The 22,316-nt window shown below is 41.7% G+C and overlaps 1 protein-coding gene across 2 annotated transcripts in view; it reads left to right on the top strand.

The window, feature by feature from the left end:
* Nucleotides 1-21,766, top strand: part of LOC124138936 — a 35,028-nt gene extending 13,262 nt beyond the window's left edge. The window contains exons 1-3 of one of the 2 annotated variants that reach the window (XM_048398875.1): nt 18,875-19,166; nt 20,435-20,602; nt 21,197-21,766. In XM_048398875.1, the coding sequence (XP_048254832.1) occupies nt 18,950-19,166; nt 20,435-20,602; nt 21,197-21,414 (603 nt within the window). In that variant the 5' untranslated portion in view covers nt 18,875-18,949 and the 3' untranslated portion in view covers nt 21,415-21,766. Of the gene's footprint in view, nt 1-18,874; nt 19,167-20,434; nt 20,603-21,196 lie in introns of those variants that run through there. The other variant, XM_048398876.1, reaches the window with a different exon arrangement.
* Nucleotides 21,767-22,316: the final 550 nt, after the last annotated feature.

The following is a 22,316-nucleotide window of genomic DNA, read 5'->3' as shown; positions in this document are numbered from 1 at the left end:
CACAGACATAGCATGGTAGCGGGTACACTTAGAACTTAACATAAGCTGAAAATGACTACCAAGAAGAAATACCGACGAGATGGGTTCTTGTCGAGGATGAAATGCCGACGAGATGGTTTCTTGTCGAGGATGTAATGCCGACGAGATGGTTCTGGTTTCTTGTCGAGGATATAATGCCGACGAGATGGTTTCTTGTCGAGGATGTAATACCGACGAGATGGTTTCTGGTTTCTTGTCGAGGATGAAATGCCGACGAGATGGTTCTGGTTTCTTGTCGAGGATATAATGCCGACGAGATGGTTTCTTGTCGAGGATATAATGCCGACGAGATGGTTTCTTGTCGAGGATGTAATACCGACGAGATGGTTTCTGGTTTATTGCCAAGGATGCAATGCAGACGGGATGGTTTATTGCCACTGACGTACTGCCGACGAGATGGTTTCTTGTCGAGGATGTAATACCGACGAGATGGTTTCTGGTTTATTGCCAAGGATGTAATGCAGACGAGATGGTTTATTGCCACGGACGTACTGCCGACGAGATGGGTTTCTTGTCGAGGATGAAATACCGACGAGATGGTTTCTGGTTTATTGCCAAGGATGTAATGCAGACGAGATGGTTTATTGCCACGGACGTACTGCCGACGAGATGGGTTTCTTGTCGAGGATGTAATACCGACGAGATGGTTTCTGGTTTATTGCCAAGGATGTAATGCAGACGAGATGGTTTATTGCCACGGACGTACTGCCGACGAGATGGGTTTCTTGTCGAGGATGAAATACCGACGAGATGGTTTCTGGTTTATTGCCAAGGATGTAATGCAGACGAGATGGTTTATTGCCACGGACGTACTGCCGACGAGATGGGTTTCTTGTCGAGGATGTAATACCGACGAGATGGTTTCTGGTTTATTGCCAAGGATGTAATGCAGACGAGATGGTTTATTGCCACGGACGTACTGCCGACGAGATGGGTTTCTTGTCGAGGATGTAATACCGACGAGATGGTTTCTGGTTTATTGCCAAGGATGTAATGCAGACGAGATGGTTTATTGCCACGGACGTACTGCCGACGAGATGGGTTTCTTGTCAAGGATGAAATACCGACGAGATGGTTTCTTGTCGAGGAAGTAATACCGATGGGATGGTTTCTTGTCGAGGAAGTAATGCCGACGAGTTTGGTTCTTGTCGAAGATATAATGTCAACAGGGTTATAATTATTTAGGTGGAGTCAGTGATGTAGCGTATCATAGGATAGATATCAGGGGGTCAGGATTAAGTACATGTCGCCTACCACCAGTGCGCAATGGAGGTGGGTGACATGTGGGAAACTGGTATCAAATAATAGGAAGTGCCTGCTACCATGAGACTTAGTAAAGTAATTCAGCCACTTACACCGACACAATCACGTCCAGGGTACACGGGCAATGCACTGACAAGAACTTCACCTTACACACAATACCTTGTCCATTAGGACATTGGGAACAAAAGAGTGTATGATATGAAGTTATTGCATTCCACAATAGGGCCCCAAATACTATCACTAAGGTCATCTTTATCTGTTCCCAGGCGAGATGTTGCTCTGGCTGTTGACGACCACCATCCTAAGCCTGGTTTGGAATACACAAGGGACACTTAGTCTGGAAAATGATCTCCAGAGATTACATTTTGGGGTCCTGTTTAAAAATTTGGGGAGACTTAAAACATACGACCAAACTTGGGTACACACATTTGCACTGACACTGCCGAAGACACTTCCTACAGATCTCACATTCAAGTTCCCGCGATGTGTCGCTGCATTTAAGGGTACTCCAGCCCGATGCTTACAGACAAAGGACGTAACGGAACCACTCTTGAATTACACTCGGGACATACACAACGCTGCAACCCAACACATACAGGATACCCTCGACACCATCAAACATTTCATACCAGAAAGTAAAGAACCTCGAAGCCAATCGCGCCAACAACGCAGCTTATTACCATTTTTGGGTACAATAGCTAAGGGCCTCGCGGGGGTCGCCACAGAGAGGGATTTAGAGATTATTGCAGATCATGTCAGACTGTTAGCAAATGAAGTTCACTTACGAGACATAGCCTTTAACCTCACGGGGCACGCCATGGCATCATACATGACTAAAACTAACTCCCGCCTGGATAACCTAGTGAGAATTGTAACGCTTAATCACAACCAAATAGTCCTGGCATCACAACGTAGCCTCCGAGAGAATGACTGGTACAAACAATTATTTGCCACCCTACTCACATTAACCACACAACAGCTGCACCTTACCAATGAACTGAACGCACACGCACGGGACCTCCTGACCAGTGCATCAAAACTCCTACAAGGTCAACTACCACAAGACTTGATTCCATTATCTACGCTCAGAGTAGTAATAAATAGAATTCGACTTCAGTTAGCCTTACATTATCCCGACTTTGACCTCGTTCATAAGGACCCGCGTCAATATTACACCCAAGCACATGTAAAAGTCACCCGGAAAGGGGATATTCTTTTCCTGTCCCTATTAGTCCCCATCACCCCGTTTAAGGAAGCCACTACCCTTTATCAGACCACAGCTATCCCAGTTCCACTACATGAAGACTCGAACGATACTACCGTAGTCAAAAATCTTGCTAGATTCATCGCGGTGTCACAAAGAGATAAACGATTTGTAGAGTTTACGAGGGAGGAGTACGAATCGTGTATAGACACAACATCCACACAATGTAGTAGTCTACCAGCGGAAAGGAGCTTCGTAAATCCTACATGTACGCTTGCACTCGTCCAGAATGATATCGATCTGGTACATGAATTGTGCAACTTCCACTTAGTACCCGATGGAGCGGAGTCACAATTATATGAATTGGGTACAGGACAATTACTCCTCATTAAAATACCCAAAATAATTTACACATGCGCGAACGTAACAAAAATTCAGCAGGGATGTAATTATTGCCTGGCGCCTATCTACTGTTATTGCTCTATCCAAGCAGTAGGGAAGATGCTTCCCCCACGCCTTACTGGTTGCAGACAACCAGAAGACACATCCGCTGTAAATTACACGTTAAACGTGGCCCTGCTCCGTCATTACTTTTCGACACAAGACATCCTGAAGAGACTACCGTCCTTAGTTGCAAAAGAACCAGTTGCTTACAAAACGGCACCATTTCGATTGTCAAACGCTTCGTTTACTAATCTTATGAAAACTGACACAAAACTCAGTATTAACTTAAAACATGCCGTCGCCAAAGCCAAGGCCAACGAAATTATATACACTAACCCGGCCGATCCTTTGTACCTGGATGCACTGACGAGTACTGACGGGGACACCGGTTGGTTCGGCGTAGTAGCCTATTCCACTTACGCGATGTGGGCCTGTATTGCGGTCCTATTCGCCTTAGTAGTCCTTACGAACCGCCGCATAGCGGCGATACAGGCACAACTGACCTTAAGGGCGGCGTTAGCCACGGCGGCGGGAATATCCATACCTCAGAATCCCTTGGTATGGACGCCCCCAACGACCACAGCAATGACAACCGCTACACCCGGACTGTCAGTGGCGGCCATATTCAAACCACTATGGAATCTAGAAATGCTGATACTACTGTTCGTAATAATACTGCTCATCTCCCTCGCAATCTATTTCTACCGGGTACAAACCAATCCCACCTCCACACTCTGCCTGAGTTTCTCAGCGCCACATGATAACATTAGGATCAATCTTTTAAAGGTAGACGCCCCACCTATGGTCCTGGCCCTTTCCCAACCACACTATATACCAGAAAATATCCAGATCAAACATCACTGTCTCACTTCAGAGATCCGCATCAAATGGCCCATGAGCAATGTGTCCCTGAGTAACACACTCACCGATACCCAAATTCCTCTCCCAGTAGTAGTGACGGTTTCCCGCCACGTGGCTGCACGGCTGTATTACGTCCTCCAAGGTAGATACTTACTGTTTATGTACTTGGTACAATTTAGAACGACTTATCCCGTTACTATCGGACCCTCAAATTCTTCTGACAGTCAACCGCCAACAGCCACCCCCTATAAAAACAGGTCGGGGGGAGGACTATATCCAGCATTAAACGTTTAAATGTCTTGTCTTCCAAGGCCTCATACGATAGGAATTGCCATACACCAAATCACTGTTCTCTCACAAGCCGGGAGGTACTGACCAACCACACAACCGCACAGTCTAATCATATAGGACAACTTCTATTACACACTCCTAGGGACACACAACAAACACACCACCACACGTACATATGGACACGTATAACGCATACAATGTGGGGTCACTCCATGCTTGACGTGAGTGAGTCTCCAATAACCAGTATCTATAACGTGGGATCGGTGTTTCTTACGGTACAATTAGGTATGGCATTATAGTCACTACTATACAGTTCAATAGGAGTGTTACTCCCGAACTGCAATCCACACGATCGTACATATCAACAGATAAGTCAGTTGCGATTATTCCCAGCCAAGGAATATTAAGTTGACATACAGTTCAATAGGAGTGTTACTCCCGAACTGCAATCCACACGATCGTACATATCAACAGATAAATCAGTTGCGATTATTCCCAGCCAAGGAATATTAAGTTCGACATACAGTTCAATAGGAGTGTTACTCCCGAACTGCAATCCACACGATCGTACATATCAACAGATAAGTCAGTTGCGATTATTCCCAGCCAAGGAATACTAAGTTTGACATACAGTTCAATAGGAGTGTTACTCCCGAACTGCAATCCACACGATCGTACATATCAACAGATAAGTCAGTTGCGATTATTCCCAGCCAAGGAATATTAAGTTGACATACAGTTCAATAGGAGTGTTACTCCCGAACTGCAATCCACACGATCGTACATATCAACAGATAAATCAGTTGCGATTATTCCCAGCCAAGGAATATTAAGTTCGACATACAGTTCAATAGGAGTGTTACTCCCGAACTGCAATCCACACGATCGTACATATCAACAGATAAGTCAGTTGCGATTATTCCCAGCCAAGGAATACTAAGTTTGACATACAGTTCAATAGGAGTGTTACTCCCGAACTGCAATCCACACGATCGTACATATCAACAGATAAGTCAGTTGCGATTATTCCCAGCCAAGGAATATTAAGTTCGACATACAGTTCAATAGGAGTGTTACTCCCGAACTGCAATCCACACGATCGTACATATCAACAGATAAGTCAGTTGCGATTATCTCCAGCCAAGGAATATTAAGTTTGACATACAGTTCAACAGGAGTGTTACTCCCGAACTGCAATCCATACAATATTGAAAATTGACATATAAGCCAGCAGCAATCATCTCACGAAGGAAAATAATATATCTACGTTTTCATTCTATTATTCTCTTGTGTATATCTATTTGTATTTATCTGTACTTAGTCATTTTATAACGTGATGGAGGACCACCGGGTTGAACACGTGGTGACTCCCTTTGACGAGGAATTTGGGAACATCACCTCCCCTGTTCTAATCCCAGGGAAAGTATGGCGAAAACTATGCCATCTCTCCCTCGTGTTTAAATGCATAGCGGGGTACGTTTTTAATTTGGGTGCGCAATGGGGCACCACCCATCTCGCTAATGGGAAGTTTAAAACCTATAAACGCCTGCGCTTCACGTTAAGTCCCCCGATACTGTTTGTACCCAGCCCCCCTGATTTGGCCGAACGCATAGGACGGGCCCTTACCCTAGCGGCATCCCAGACTCCCCCGAAGGACATGTCTTCCACAACGGATATAGGGGCGGCCGTACTTTTAATGTACGGCGTATACTACGATTTACCAGTCCTGGTAGACCTAGGGGTCAAGACAGCAATCCGCACGTTAGACGTGGGAATCCTTTTCCAGCTGACGCAGCTTCAGACGGACATGGGGGCCGACGTGCAAGCTTATGCGGAATTGTTCTGGCAGCTGCTGGACATTCCCAGATCCGTGATTGGGTATACACTGTCCAGACCGATTACACCAGATACGGCGGGAAGTTTAAGATTCGCAAGGGCCAGGTTCCCATGCCGGGGAACAAAATTCGTATTGCCGCTCGTGTTCCAAAATTGTGCCCTGTGTATGGATGAAACATTCCCATTGACGGATGAGGGGACTAACTTCCCACCGATAACATTTTGTAAATGGTGTCGTCGGGTGCAGCATGCGGAATGTGCTGTCGCGCTCTTGAAACTGTCTGGTATATCCTACCGGACAGTAACACCTGACAAGGGGGCGCAAGACCCTCGCCGATTTATAGATTTATACCTTCCCCCTCCGGTTCACGTGACCGAAGCGTTGACGCACGGAGGGATGTGGGAGAACTGTTATCCCCCGGAGTTAAACCTCAATTTTAATTTAGACCAGTGCGCGGTTTGTCGGGTACCATTCGGACTAAATTGCGGAGAGGTGTCGGACGCAATTCCCCCGTTGCTGACGCACAATCCAGCCATGGATCCACCCCAGCACCCACTGAATAGATTTGATGTGAGAACGTTTATAAATTATTTTAGGCCAACGTCGGTACGAGTACGACCACGGCAACCGGTCCGGTTGTATTTGGGCGGGGCCTCCCCCCCAATGGAACTCTCGAGGGAGGTAACGGACGTGGCAAGGCGTATCGTATTACCTCTACGAAAGAACTTTGCGGCAACAAGGGAGGCACAAATACGCCTATTTTACCCTCCCCAAAGCTCGACCTTTTGGGATGAGTTCCTGTGGAATGGCGGGGACGGTGAACCCGTCACGAGACACACGTACAACAGGGACTGGGAGGCGGAATTCTAAAAACAACCGATAACTTACTAAGTACCAGTTCGGTTGCATCAGGGAAGCAAATATTAATAATAAGTAAGATAAGTCTAAATTGGGACTAAAAGTACTCGTTCAGGGGAGGCCCACGTGTCTACAGGGTGGCCATCAAGACCTTAAGCCAATATATATACGGCAATGTAGTTACTTACGAATGTCATAGTAAAAGTATTGTTAGTACCTTTGAAAATAGATTTGTATTAGAATTGAATTAGAATTAGTCCTAGTATTAGCATGAATGCTATGGAAAAATTTGTTGTTAGATATTGAACTTGTTATTGTATAATAATATTGCACATTGATTGAAGTTTTGTTATTGTTGTAAAACTGTATATGGTCAACCAATTTATGGTCACGATGGTATCCCCAACGTATTTCAAATTCAAAAAGGGAGCCAACCTGGATCTCCACGTCTTTAGAGTGTGAGGACACACTCTTCGCCAAAACGGGGGTCGTATTATAGGCATTATTATAGGCATAAAAGTGTAATATACATTTAGATAATTAACAAGTAATTAAAGTAATTAATAAGCATTAAGATACATTCTGATTCTATAAAAGATCAAGAGGGAGAGTTGGGGTCGGTAAGTCGGGAATAGGTAAATGTATAAAACAGGCAGCTCTGGTTACTGGAAGACTACGGGAGCATGCCGGGCCACGAGGATCCAGGGACGAGGGCAGTAGGTCGAGGGTTATACATGAACGAAATATAATTAACAGATGAGAAATAGATAAAAGGAAAAAATAGAGTTGGGAGGTACGGGAACGTCAGGGACTTTGGACATATATGGTCTGAGGGGGGAAAATAGTCCGAATTCCAAGGGGTAAGAAGTTACATGATAGCGAGTCCGAATAAGGTTCTGGTTATTAGAGAAGAGTGGGGAAGAACGACCTAAGGTAAGGGGGGAAAGGTGTTTGACCAATGAAATAGGAAAAAATGGGTAAAACCTTGACGTAAGCTGGGGGTAAAAAGGACGGGGAGACCCAAGGTTCGGGGAGACTGGAGGATCCCAATTGAGCACCACGATCTCGACCTTACTCTGAAAAACACCAGTTTACACCTCCAGTATTTCGGCCAGGACTGAAGCTTTGCGGCTAAAGTCCTTAAACCATCGTGACCAGAAGTTGTTGATCAATCATTAGTGATTGAATAAACAGTCATCAACGAAAGAAACTCTTTGTGCTCATTGGGAGAACTACGGTAATTCATCCAAGGCCCTCGGGTACTGACCTTGTACCTCTCGTAACATCCCAGTCTGTCAGCACCAAGAACGAGGGGATTACCGTAGTACAGGTGAGGAGGTAACGACTGTTACCCTCCGGTTAATTAACACCAATTAACACCTGTAATTAAGGGGCGAAAAGTACCTTGGATACAAGTTATTCTCTTTTCCCTTTTCTCACTTTTGCAGTATTCCATATATACGTGGTCTAAATCTTTGTTTACCTTTTGAAGCTCTTGCTTCCTCGTAAAACCGTCAATTAAAGACCTCATCGTGGAAATCAATTTGGAGCAAATACACATGATGACACAATGGTGGATGGATATAAACTGAATGGCACCTGTCCTGAAGGCGGGGACATACAAGGGTTAGTTTGTTTTTGACTGGTGGAGAGCGCCACATTGGTTTCTCTGAAAGTTTTAAAAATGAAATGAGAGTTATTTACACTTGACATGTTTTAACCAATCGCCTGTCCCATTCTGTGACTTAGTCATGTTTCGTAATGTAGATATTCCATGCACTTGTTCATTTTGTTTTTAAAAGAGCAAAAGATATAATAATCACTAAAATCATTATTTTTACCAGCTATTGCAAATTAGCTGTTACTCTGTTACTCTCAAACAAAGTATACTGTAATAGATGCAGTTGATGTTTGTTTGATGTACTTACATTGATCAAAGACGTATATAGATGTATGTACTACTTTGCATTGATTAATGAATATTTTGTTTGGTATGTTAATTTTACCCAGGTCTGTGATTATTTTGTCTTCCTGGTCATGCTGACAGTGAGAGAAGTTCACTTTGCCATTTTATTTGAAATATTCCTTGGTCACTAAAATAAATCTTTTATGAGATGTAGTTCACTGAACATACAGATTGTGAAATGCCGAAATATTTTGTAACTTCATGTACACTGATTAAGTGAAATATTACTCATACTCGACCCTCTTAGAATAGGTCTCAACAACACATGCTTGTCGGAAGACTAACGGGATCGGGTGATCAGGCTCGCTGACTTGGTTGATGCATGTCATTGAACCCCAATTGCGTGGATTGATGCTCATGATATCAATCACTGGATTGTTTGGTCCAGACTCGATTATTTACAGACTGCCGTCATGTAGCTGGCATATTGCTGAATGTGGCGTTAAACAACAAACCAAGCAGCCAACCAACCTTTGAACCCCCCCCATTTAAAAAATGCTAGATCCGCCCTGCAACACACAAACATTACTCATACTCATGGGCTGTTATGAGCTGATTATGGCTGAAATCATGAGGATCTTGATGATGGGGTCATGAACTGTATTTTTTATAAACTTTCTCTCTGATAAAGATGTGCGTGTATTTGTTCCTTTGATTTAAATACCTTTTCTGAACAGCAAAGTCCAGTACATAATCTGGTTCAACTTTGGCTACTGACAAAGCAGACTTCTCAATCAGTTGCAGTCTCTTCAACTTGTCTTCTAAATCCGTCACTTGTAATCGCTCCATACTTTCCTCTACTTTTGTCTCAAATTCCATTGTATAAAACAGCTGTCGCGTTCTCCCAAATCACATTTTCCACAGTTGTTTACAAATCAACAAAACACACGTGAGAAAGCTTCCCTATTGGATGTCTATAATCCGGGTGACCTAGATCTACGCACAAGATATTAACCGGACGAAACCAAAAGTAAAGTTCTCCGTAGGGTTTCTTCATTTTCAACGAGTAACATAATCTCGCACCTCGGATTATCTGTCCCTCGTAGATAGTGCTGCAAGTCCCTCGCCAAATGGTCGGGATTACCACTTTTCATTCACGGGACAGATAATCCGTAATTCCTCGTAGTTCGTTGGTTAGTGTCTAGATTTTGAGTGAGTGAGTGAGTTGGGTTTAACGCCGTTTTTAACAGTATTCCAGTTATATCGCGGCGTGTCAGCTTAATGAGGGAGGAAAGCCCGAAATGATGCAGGTCTCAGACGTTTACCACTTCGGTGAAACCCACGAGCACGGATATGGTGCTGACAAGCCTAGAAACATAATCGGGGCGAACCGGGATTCGAACCTACAATCCTAGGTTCACTCCATTACAAAATGCGGATCAGAAAGAAGTTTGGAAACATTTTCGCAGATTAATCTTTTCATAAGATAATTGTATATATGCCTGATGACTACACACGTCTACACGTGAGTGTACGTTGATTGTTTTTGGTATTTAGGCTCATTGGTACAAGCTGTAGAACAATACATGGGCTAAACTACTTCAATTTGACAATGGACTTATGTGAAGATCGTTAGCTGGGGCAAGTTGGCATACAGGTTTTCCATCTGAGGTATATGGACTATGACACATTTTGACGTTTGTCGGACTGTATTATAGACATGACGTGCACTGGCGGACGACTTCCATAATCGTTGGGACACCATTGGGGACGTCGTATTAACATATGACATTCATTATAGTTTGACCCTCATTCACAGAAGGTTCGTGCTCATTTGAAGACCCGTGAAGATCCGGGGTAGAATTGGTCTTCAGCAGCCCATGCTTGCCGTAAAAGGCAACTAGTCCTGTCGTAAGAGGCGATTAACGGGATCGGGTGGTTAGGCTTGCCGACTCGGTTGATGCATGTCACTGTATCCAAATTGCGTGGATCGCAATCACTGGATTGTCTGGTCCAGACTCGATTATTTACAGACCGCCCTCATATAGCTAGAATATTGCTGAGCGTTGCGTTAAACAACAAATAAACAAACAAACTCCATTGAACTCACACAAAATAAAACATTAAAGTCAATACTTAAATTATTTTTGATGATACATTGTACGCATCATGCATCGTGTTAACTTTTCTTGAATTTGAGGGGCTCGGTGACGTCATTGTATGTTTGGAGTGATTTACAATTACGTACGTTTGGGTGTGAGTAACTATGAGCCTGTCGCTTCCGATGTGTTTCTTTACACGTGTTAAGCGATATAACTGAGTGCATTCATCGATGGCATTGGCGTTAAAATCGCGAACACGTCCCTTTTGAAATAAATATTGTTTTAATGTCGAAAGCGCATAGGACAAATTTAGAGAATTGATCCTATCCTTGGAAAATATGCAGTAAAAACAAAAAGCATACTATTCATAAATGTAGACAGTTGACAATATAATATACAGTGCGAAAACGATGCAGATAATCTCTACGTTTTACAGAACGGACAATACACAGAAACTGTCAACAAATTAATTAAGGCGCTCGGAACCTTTTCGTGACTGTACATTAACAGTTGTAGAGACTTCAGCAAACGTGCTATAGATTCAGGAAGAAGTGGTTTCGTAGAACGCGGGTAAACTGAAAATGGGAATTCCGTTCGATACCAAGACACCTGCCAGCCGATGTTTTTGATTATAGCTGCACCAGGAACACATCCTCCGTCCCGACAACATGTAGGTCAGAGTGCCAGCCAGGACACGGCTGTATAGGAATTACGCAGCTGCGTCATACCGGAGCAGCAAGTCGGGGGTCAAGCGGTCAGCTCAAGGGTCCGGGGTGCAGAATGTGCAGGTTGTGGGTTCGAACTTTGAATTCGCCAAGTGTTCGAGTTTCTGTGCCACTTAGGTACTTTCTCACACATTCACAAAGGCTAAAGGCTAGTCTGTGATTCAGAACCTGACACAAATATATCTAAACAGCCTTTGCAAGTCTATAATAGTCGGCAAGTCTAGATTGCTGCAGTATCTGAAAGTGAAGAGTCTCTGGGCTAATTTTATTATAAACTAGTGTCCAAAAGAAACGATACCACCTGTTTGCAAGGACATAAAAGAAAAACTAAACAATGCAGAAGTTTGGGATTGGTGTTATGCTTTTGAGAAATCCTTTCACAACTGTACAAAAATTTCATTTCAATAAAATCTGTACAACCAATATGACAAGCCTTTAAAGATGGGTGGGGTCGAAAAATGAACATTTCGTTAGAGCACTGATCACAGAAACAACGGGAAATGTCACACCACACGTCTCAAAGTCAAGTCAGTAGCGGGTATGTCCACCGTGAACATCAATACATGCCAGAACACGTCTACGGACTGATGACGTCAAACGTCTGATGACGTTGGGAGTGATGCGTTGCCATTCCTCGAGAAGACATCGTTCCAAGTCCTGGACGTTGACTGGAGGCACACGGCGACGTCGGATTTGCCGATCGAGGTGGTCCCATAAGTGCTCGATGGGATTCATGTCCGGTGAACATGCGGGCCATGGCAAAACCTGTACGTTGGCGTTGGCAAGGAAGTTCTGTGTCAATCTTGCTGTGTGTGGCCTTGCATTGTCATGTTGGAAAAGGAGTCCACGAGGCTGTAGACGGTCTGTCGACTGATCCTGTGTCCCAGTGCTGTAGCCGCCGTGGACGTCGCTGTTACGGTGCCGTTCCTCAGGTGTAATACCCGGATGTAACGATCTTCACGGGGCGTGGTTACTCGTGGTCTTCCACTCCTGGGCCTGTCTGACGTCTGACCTGTTTGACGTAACCGCTGCATCAACCTGGTGATAGTGATGCGTGCGCAGCCCAACCTTCTGGCGACGTCGACGTGTGACGCTCCTTGTTGGACCATTCCAACGGCTCTCTCTCTCTCTCGATGGCTGTCAAACGTGGCATATCTTGTGTTCTTTTTGTTGCTGTGATATCAACGTGTCTGATCAGCCGTTTTATACAGTTTTTCTGCACGTGCAGAACATGCTAGAGAGGGAAATGTCACTTTCACGAAATTTACGTTTTTTCCCGGAAGTGATCACGTGTTCCCGAAATTTTTTATCGACTATGCTGTGTTTGGGATGTGCAATACGAATTGGCATGTTTTCATACTTGACAATTCACTTAGTAAAAAACAATTTTGAAAATAAGTTGGTATCGTTTCTTTTGGACACTAGTTTATTTTATTAAGACAATTAAGATAATTCATTTTCCGTTAGATATGTTTATTTCAGAGACCAGATGTTAGTCTAGCTATATGCCTCTATATTTGTTTTGTAGGATTCGAAGAGTTCGTCATCATATGAAGCCTCCAAAAGAGAGTACACGTTGTTTAAGTGTAGTTATTTATATAGTTGTATGGTTATATATGAATATATGCTCCTATTCTCCTGATAATGTGTTTATTAGTTATTAGTTGACGCAGTAATTACATATCGTTTTACTATCCTCGATATGGGCATTTGTTGAATTGTGGTCTTACAGGTGACCTTTCGTGTGCTGCATTTGTGATGTATAATGCACGGTCGGCATATATTGTAATAGAGAATGGGGAGTATCTAACTGCACACACATCATGTGTGTGCCAAGTTTAACGAGCACACGGAAGGAATAAAAATAAGTTCAATACTGATGACACCGTTAGAATATTTTTTACCAATTTCTCTTCCAATGCAAGTTAGGATGCACGGGGTGTCTTTTTCGTCCGCTTTCCCAAAAAGTCCCGCTGAACACTCTGTATTAATCTCTGCTATATAGCCCGACATGGAGTCGTTGTTTTACAATTTTTACTATCCCAACAAAATCTATTTGACATATAAAAACAAGCATAATTATATGCAGGTACAAGTGTAAATGACTGCTTGTATATTAGGTGCCTTTAATTTTAAGTCATGGAATCTAATCCCTAAATGACTCTCTCTTTCTCACCACACGGCAGTTGTTATTAGTGATGTGTTTAAATGTGTTCTTCTTGTTTAAGGTGAAAATACATAATTATAATTATACAACACTTAGATCCTTAGATCAATTCTAACTGAAATGAGTGAGTGAGTATGGTTTTACGCCGCTTTTAGCAATATTCCAGCAACATCACGGCGGGCCTAACTGAAATGAGCCAGCTGTACTATTTTAGAATTGATCAATAAAGGAAAGGACATTTCTGCATTCAGCTAATATTTTAACATCTGTATTCATTTATTACTAAGTTGATAATGGTAGTCATGCATATCATAAACCTATTATGTGTATCTGTCAACAACATCAGCAACAGCAACATATATTCAGTTGTTTAGAGACGGTGTTTGCTTCTTATCATAGACATATAGCCTATTGATAAATGATAATGGACATATAGTAATCTTGTCCTGATAATAAAATCACTAGCTAAAAAGGATGTGATGATGCTTAAGAAAGCCAAACAACAACAACAACAACAACAACAACAACAACAACAACAACAACAACAAAAACAACATTAAAACAAACATTACTTTGTTGTGACCCAAACAATACCATTCTACTAATTCAACCGCCTCATGCCTTCAAATATATTGTGCAGTGTTACAGAAAGTGTGCCTCGGTTTGTGACAACTATGCTCCGCAACTCGACGTTTGTAGAAGAGTCGCGGTGTTTTAATCTGTCACTTATATATATTTGCATAAATCGATGTGTTGCAGGTAATCAGATTCAGGGCAGTGTGGACAACTGATGACGTTAAGCAGCTCAACAAAGAGTGTCTACCTTTCCCCTCAGTATATACACACACGGTCTCTTGGTGATGTAAACAGCTGACGTAACACTGGGCTCTTAATAATGGTGACATTGTGGTCAGTTGCCATGGTGATAAGATATGGGTCACCAAGCAACACCCGGGGACGTGAAACATGTGATTGACGTACACATACCATTTTGTTACAAACCATTTTACACAGTGTAGAGCACGCCACCACCACCACCACCACCGCCACCATCATCATCATCCTCATCCTCATCCTCATCGTCATCGTCACCATCATCATCATCGTCATCATCATCATTGTCATCGTCATCGTCATCGTCATCGTCATCGTCATCATCGTCATCATCATCATCTTACATAATTTTTAAGAAGGTTTGCTCATAGTTAAACATTTAATTTAGCACACTTTACCCTTGATAACATCTTTTAACTCTGTGGAAGAAAATGAATAATAAAAAACATAACTACAACGACAAACACGTTTTCCTATCTGTACACTATTACTCTTTCAACAGAGAGTTTATAAGACTCTCTGCTTTACGAATATACCATACGGATACGAGTATACAGTCAAACACCGTTATGTCGAACTTAGGGCTGACTCGAAGTAAAAGCTTCGTCTCTGTGTATTCCTTCTTTATTCAGAATTTCCGTTGTGTCGAACCTCGAATAACTCAAAGTCTTCCGAGAATGCATCTTGTCTGGATAGTAAGTATGTATACACTTTTAGCAGCCTGTTTAAAGAGATTGGCATAGTGTAAACCTGTTACATTGTATGCGAGTTCGTTTTCGGTAAGAGGCTCTTAATCGGTTTAAACTAGGATTCGAACTCATGTACACAGCGGAACCTTGCAGTTCTTTGCACTAAGAGTTGAATTTGAAATTGCGATCCCCATGTTCCTTGAGACGCCACGGGCACGTCACGCGTTGTGGAATACTCACTGATGTGATGTATGTTATATCGCATGTGATATCTCTACAAAATACATTATACATTTTAGACACCATCAAACATGGGTGTGTACTTTCTTTTGCACTGCAGTACAGTTAAAGGTGTCGTCTCAAACAGAATGGCAACTGGGAACGCCGTGGATATATTTTCCCGCATATACATTCACATATGTTGCTGTATCATTCAGAGCCGAGTCAGGAGTTGAGTTGAATCCCAGTGTCTAATTATGATACCATGCTGGTTGGTGTCACTGCGGGGGGAAACTGTTCAAAAGACCGGAGTCACTTTGAGATTGTATCACACACTAAGCTGGCAAGGCGTCATATAAATGATATACTGATTCATAAACTAAACTGATTCACAACCCAAAGCCCCCTTTATTTCTGACATTGATTAAGATTTATGGCCTAGGAGCAACAAAGGTATTAAAGATAATGTGGGAGTGAGGCTATTCCTTGAACCTGGGACCAGGATGTTCTATATTCCTCAGAAATAAACATTAAGCATAAACACTTCTCAACGTATCTAAGACTGACACGCTTGTGCAGGATTGCCAGTGGTTTTGTCATGTCCAATACTTCATTACTTTGGTATTCATGGGGTATTCAGATATTGTTTGCATCTGAGTATAAATACGCGTTATGTGGAAGGGTTGTCCTCGTTAGAAGATAAGGGACACCCCCATCCCCGCCCCGCTCCACCTTCAACCCATTGAACATGCATGTTAAAAGTGACAAAAGTATAATTATTAGAAAAACCTAAAGACTGTGCACGGCTGCCTCGCCTCATTTAGCAGAAAGCCCTTGTTTCCTGTATACTCATTGCACATCTGCCTTATGTATATGAATTCGGTTTGACTGATGTCTGCAACTGGACTCTCGTTAAAGTAACCTTTATACACAACTCGTTCACTGGCTGTGTCTCTCTATACCTCCGACAAACAACACAACAATGTATTAAAATGAGAGTTGGGGAATCAGCTCGCTTAGCAGAGGTACCGCTGTACACGACCAACGCACACAACACTAGACCTGAGTGAAAAAACAGTCAGTTTATTAGACAGCCACATAATCTTATATATTATCAGTCAATTAGAAATGTTTACAATCAATTATTATAGAATGTTTACAATCAGTAATAGAAGTACATATATGCGAAGGTCATGATGAACATGATATAAAATGATTACACAAGATACATACAACATTAGTCACGATACATATTCGTAAGGTACAAAACGTAATAAAACAGTTTTATGATTGAATCTGGTATACCCGACACACTCTAACTTATACATTACCCGAGTGGGCATTCACACAAGATACATTCAGTTCAGCCACAATACATATTCCAAACGGTAAACAATGTAATTAAATTAACAGAATTGGCATTATTTATACACAGAAGTAGTACAATGGGATACACAGGTATGACATTTTCAGTTACCAAACAGACTTGAAGCATTTGCCAATGGTAATATCAATAGTTGAGATTTAACATATTTCAATAAAGTAACGTGAGTGAATAAACAGTCAGTTAAATAGACAGCCACAGATGAATTGTGACTGTCTGTCGTCCGTCTTCATACCTATTCTAGGCACTACAGATAATCTCACTTACTGATTAAAGTTGTTATTGCGAACTTTAGTGGCGCTATCTATAGATAGAATTATATACATGTAATTGAGTTTGATCGAGGCATTAATGATAAAGGTGTTTCTGGGTGAAGTTCCTGGTATGCCACGAATGTATACGTGGTACGTGTTATTTGTTAAGGGTGGATGATGAAGATATTAACGTCTTATATGTGTTTGCCTCACTCTATCAGACCAGCACCATGAGAGATGCGGGTCCTGTCCGATATGCGTTATCGGGTTGACCATTGGCAGTCTAAAGAACGTGGTCGTTAGTTGTAATATTCCCTTATTTCACAATTTCCAATTCTTAATATGTGGCATTGAATGTGATAAAATATTTGTAAAACTTTGTTCAATTTCCCATGTTAATAAATGTAAAGTGCACTCAAAGCGAAATATAAGTGATCGTCCTTTGTATCATATCGTGATATGTACGAAGCATTTAGCTCAAGAATTCAAGTGTATGAGTGTACGAACTGTAATTTAATTACAATTATCAATTTTCAGTTATCCAAGTAAATTAATGTGTCATCTATTGTGCGTATTATAAATACCCCTCCTGTTATTAACACGCATCTAGTGACGCATGGGTTATGCCCACGAGTGATGGCTTGCCTGCTAGATGTGACAATGATTGATACAGGCCTTGGCAGTGGACGGCCGCACAACCCCAGACTACGATGTGTAACGTGTTTATGACACATTTCTCCAAGAAGATTGTCTGGACTGACAGATAGAGTGCGTCATGTCGAGTCAACAACAACGCATTTCGCTGTTGATGTAGTGAGACAACACCCGTGAACCATATTATTTTGTTTTGTGTTTAACCCCATTGTTCTGGTTTTGAGGATCATCATACAGCTCATTTACATATCAGTGTAAGACTATATAGGCTTTATTAGAAGATCGGGTCTTGTGTGCTGGATATAGTGTATCAAACTTAGGACCCAATAACTCTTATTTATTTAATATTAGAATTATGATTAAGCCTAATCGTCCCAGTTTCATTAGCAATTACGAAATATGCATATATTGCAAGTTGGTTAGTAACACTTATTGGAATAGTGACATTATATGTCAAATACAAAATATAATATTCAGTTACTGTCCATATTTGAAAATGTTTTGTAATAGGTAACGAAAAGGATAGACCTCTGTTTTTAGGAACATATACTTTCTTTCAAGGCCAATATTTTTCTACAGATGAATAAAATTGCTTCTTGTCGTTTAATATCTGTAAATGAAAAATATTAATTACAATTACGTTTTTTTATTATTAATCATTGTTCCCCATTTATAATTTAGCACATAGAACATATTAAGTCTTCTATGGGATGATAATGCCAAGATATGTTATAAACCTTCTATAAAGAAATTACACTTTGCAAATATACCTTGTAGATATGCATTGTTGGCATACATTTTGTAAACAACAGTGCGGTGCAAGGTTTAATCGACGGTTTCCTTTTTTGCGACTCAGCGAAAGTTCCTGATTAATGTGTTAGTGATATATTTTTGTGTCACGTGATTTACCGAGTCAAAGTATGTTTACTTATGTATTTTTCTGAGAGGTCAAAGGTTACAGCTTGGGCAAGAAACGGGGATTTCCGAGAATCAGTTATGAGTCACAAATCGCCCATTCCATCTTCTGCCGGGACCAGCCAATAAAAAGTGGGTAGCCATTTTTAACCAATCAGAAGAAATGACTTACTAAGAGCAGACGACAGCTGAAGATGGAATATCCGGTTCGAGTATTATATATAATGGTAGTTGGTGTTGTTGGATTTTATTCCGGCCCCTCCATTGCTAGAGTGACAGACAAAGTTGGGAAACTTTAAGAAGATGGACGCCAAGCTCTTGCTCCTGTTTGTGTCGTCTGCTGTACTTGCCTTGTCGTCCGGTGTCAGCGTTCTCACAACTAAAGCTCCCGATGTCGTCACCCCCGACACAAACGCCGTCGCCCCTACATATTATGATGGTGTCGACCTGACCACTTTGTCGGATGATGAACTTAACGCCCTCGTTGACGCCGAGGACGAAATACTGAAAGGAGAGCTAGGTGAGTTCTAGTGTATTTAACATGAAACTGCAAAATGTGTTACCACCTGGTTATATGCTGATTTGTAGGGTTTAAATTCGAACTAAACTGACAATACGATTGAATTGGTAGTGATGTAACGATATACTGATGCACCAGGCAATTGCAAAGCGTATCGATACGAGTCCATTGATCGTCATGTTTTGAAATATCGAATGCACATCGGTGTACGCATCGCGATAGAGGCACTACATATTGAAATAAACCGCTCTATTGTTTCAAACTGGAAACATTCATCCCCAGAGTAATTGATTAATTATCTACTCCACATCCTCGATTTTCCTATGTATTATGTCCCCAATGCATTAGTTATCACAGTCGTATGGAGATGCAATGTAAACTGGATAATCGAGGAATATATATGGACACCTGATATGGGAATATATGTACGGAGTTCTATTTATGATATTCGATGGCCTCAGATCGCGTTTTGTCATGTGTTGTTTGTTGTAGTTTCCCGCCATCCTTCTGTCGCATTGTTACGGATTGTATTGTGGCGGTTTAAATAGCGCCGTGTCGTCTCTGTGTCAAACCTGGTAAATGTTTACAGAATCTAAAACAGGCGCAGATAAAGTTGGATTGGAATTGTTAACAGTATATGGTATAGGTGATATTTTTTTTAACAATCTTTACATATGGGGAATATACAAGTAAAGAAATTGCGTTCACAATTCATGTGGTCATTTCTATACTTTTGCCGGGACGAACTGATAATTGTCAGTTAATCTGTCTTCATAGCCACGTTTACTGAAGTCACTTTCTAACGAGAGAGCGACTGAGAAACATGCACTTCCTCGTCATAAGAATGTCAAGAATATGTGGAACACAGTTATCATGTGAATTATTTCGTTTCAAGGAATGCCACTTCATTATAAAAGCAATATTACTATAACTTGTCATTATTAAGATTTTATACTTCTTTAGCCGTTAACACGATTCGGTTATAGGGAATCACGAGGAGTCATGAAGAGACTAATAAATTACCTATCTAATTACTTACCAGGTGTTTTTGTGTGTGTGAAAGTTTACAACTCGAAGAGGCTAACCACATTTGTGTGTGTCTAGTGTGGTGATTTTACGCGCGCTCTTCTAGATTCTTCTGGACCGTGTGATGTTTTTGGATAGCCGTGTACAGTTTTAAGAAGTCAAATCATGGCTTATATTGTGTGCACGATTGCGATTGCGATTTTTAAATGTATCTATTTATATGTATCATTTGACCATTTCAGATATCAAGGCCTACCTCAATGCTGTTGCCGACAAACCCCGCCTCCACAAGCGATGGGTCCCACTGGCGCGTGCTGCCTTCACTGTTGGGCGTTCTCTGTTCCGTAGCTTCTCCCGGGGTCGGGTCTCACGGAGCGGGTCGAGACTCACCCGGCAATATAATCGTCAAGGTGAGATTAATATCACTAACATATATCATAGATGTCCACATTCTGGAAATGTTGCGGTTTTTCTGTTTTAACACTCTTCTGTGGGATTAGAATCCAATAAATTGTTGGTGAAACAGTTAACACTGTAACAACAGCAGAAACAGCTGAATCGTTAGCAGGAACAGAGGCTGAACGCGGCGTACAGCATTGCTTCATTTGTTTGAACTTCACAGTGGTTTAGATATTGGGGGAGTAATTTCCTGCAGCCATTTACCACCAAAGTGCAGATGTAGTGTTGCTTGTTGCTTAACGCCACAGTTAGCAATATTCCAACTAAATGACGGCGGCCTGTAAAACAATCGAGTGATTGATATTATGAGCAACATCCCACACTGTCTTGGTAACTTGGTAGCATCGAGAAGCCTAGTAGCAATAGAAATATCATTATCACTATTATTACCAGTATAACAGGTTCAGGATAAGGTCGACATTGATTCATCAAAATCGAATTAGTGTTTTTTCATATTCATAAGCATTATCACACCCAGTAGATTTTCTTGACAAATGCACTTGAACCCATATATCTCAGTCATTAATTTTTGAATATGTTTTCAGGGAGTTATGGTGATGCTGTTCGCGACTTCAACAGACTTAACCCTAGCGGTACTCGTCCCATCACTGGCAACAAGAACCTGCGGGGTATCACTGGCACGATGGGCCGACACCGTGTTACTGTACGCAACACAAGCAGCAATGGCAGACCCACTCTGGAAATCCGTTCCCCCAACACAAACGGCGGCTCTACCGTCCGGAAGTTCAGATACAACCCATAAATATGTATGATCGAATTGGCATTTGCTAATTCAAGACAAGAAATAAATCCAGTCAACGGGACACTTGCTTAACGTTTCGAACAAATGGTTATTATGAAGAAACTTTTTCATTGTTTATATTTGATAACAACTGTAAGTCAAGTAAATTTTAACCGAAACATTTAATAATTCATAGTAAGTTTGTGTCCATTTGACATCGGAAGTGAGAGTGATCGTGAAGTTGAACGAATGTAACACATCTTAGATTGATGTGTCATAAGCAAGGAAGACTGTAGTGAACGAGTAAATGTGCTTTGACGAGTTCTTATATCGTTTTGTATGTGTATTTTCTTAATAAAAATTATCCACTTCATACCTTTTCCTCGTTGCCTTTGCATAATATCGTTAAAACAAATGTACCTGTAGTTCAATATTGATGCCAATCCATGGTCAAGGCGGAAGGTCGCTTGTACGATCCTCTTCCGCGTCATACCAAAAGACGTAAAATATATATAAAACCTTGTTGTTACCCTGCCTGGAGCTCGGCATAACGGGGATGAAACAAGGACTGGTCTGCCCGGAGTAACTATACAGTGTCTGATTGGAGTATCAATGTTAAACTGTGGTATGGTATCTCAGTGGCCCAGCACTGTAAAACCGACATAAGTCAGTCGAACAGTGACAACAGTCAATATAGTTCCAACTGAAAACTATTTCTTAGACAGTGGCGTAACGACGTGCATGCAAATACCAATTGCCTACACATAATGTTTCTATTGGCCTTTCGCTACAATCCATCGGTCCGCCCGCTGGAGTAACTGCCCTTTATCAAAGGGAAGTTAATTACTCGAACCCTAGTCGATGAGACGTCACATTTGTATTAGAGTCTGCGCGGCTAAAATTGTCATCAGCTGGTCATAAAG

This window comes from Haliotis rufescens, unplaced genomic scaffold (genome assembly GCF_023055435.1).
Source record: "Haliotis rufescens isolate VD_foot unplaced genomic scaffold, xgHalRufe1.0.p SCAF_19, whole genome shotgun sequence".
In the NCBI taxonomy this organism is placed as follows: domain Eukaryota; kingdom Metazoa; phylum Mollusca; class Gastropoda; order Lepetellida; family Haliotidae; genus Haliotis; species Haliotis rufescens.
Note: the sequence above shows the minus strand (reverse complement) of the source record. Positions and strands in the feature narration are given on the sequence as shown.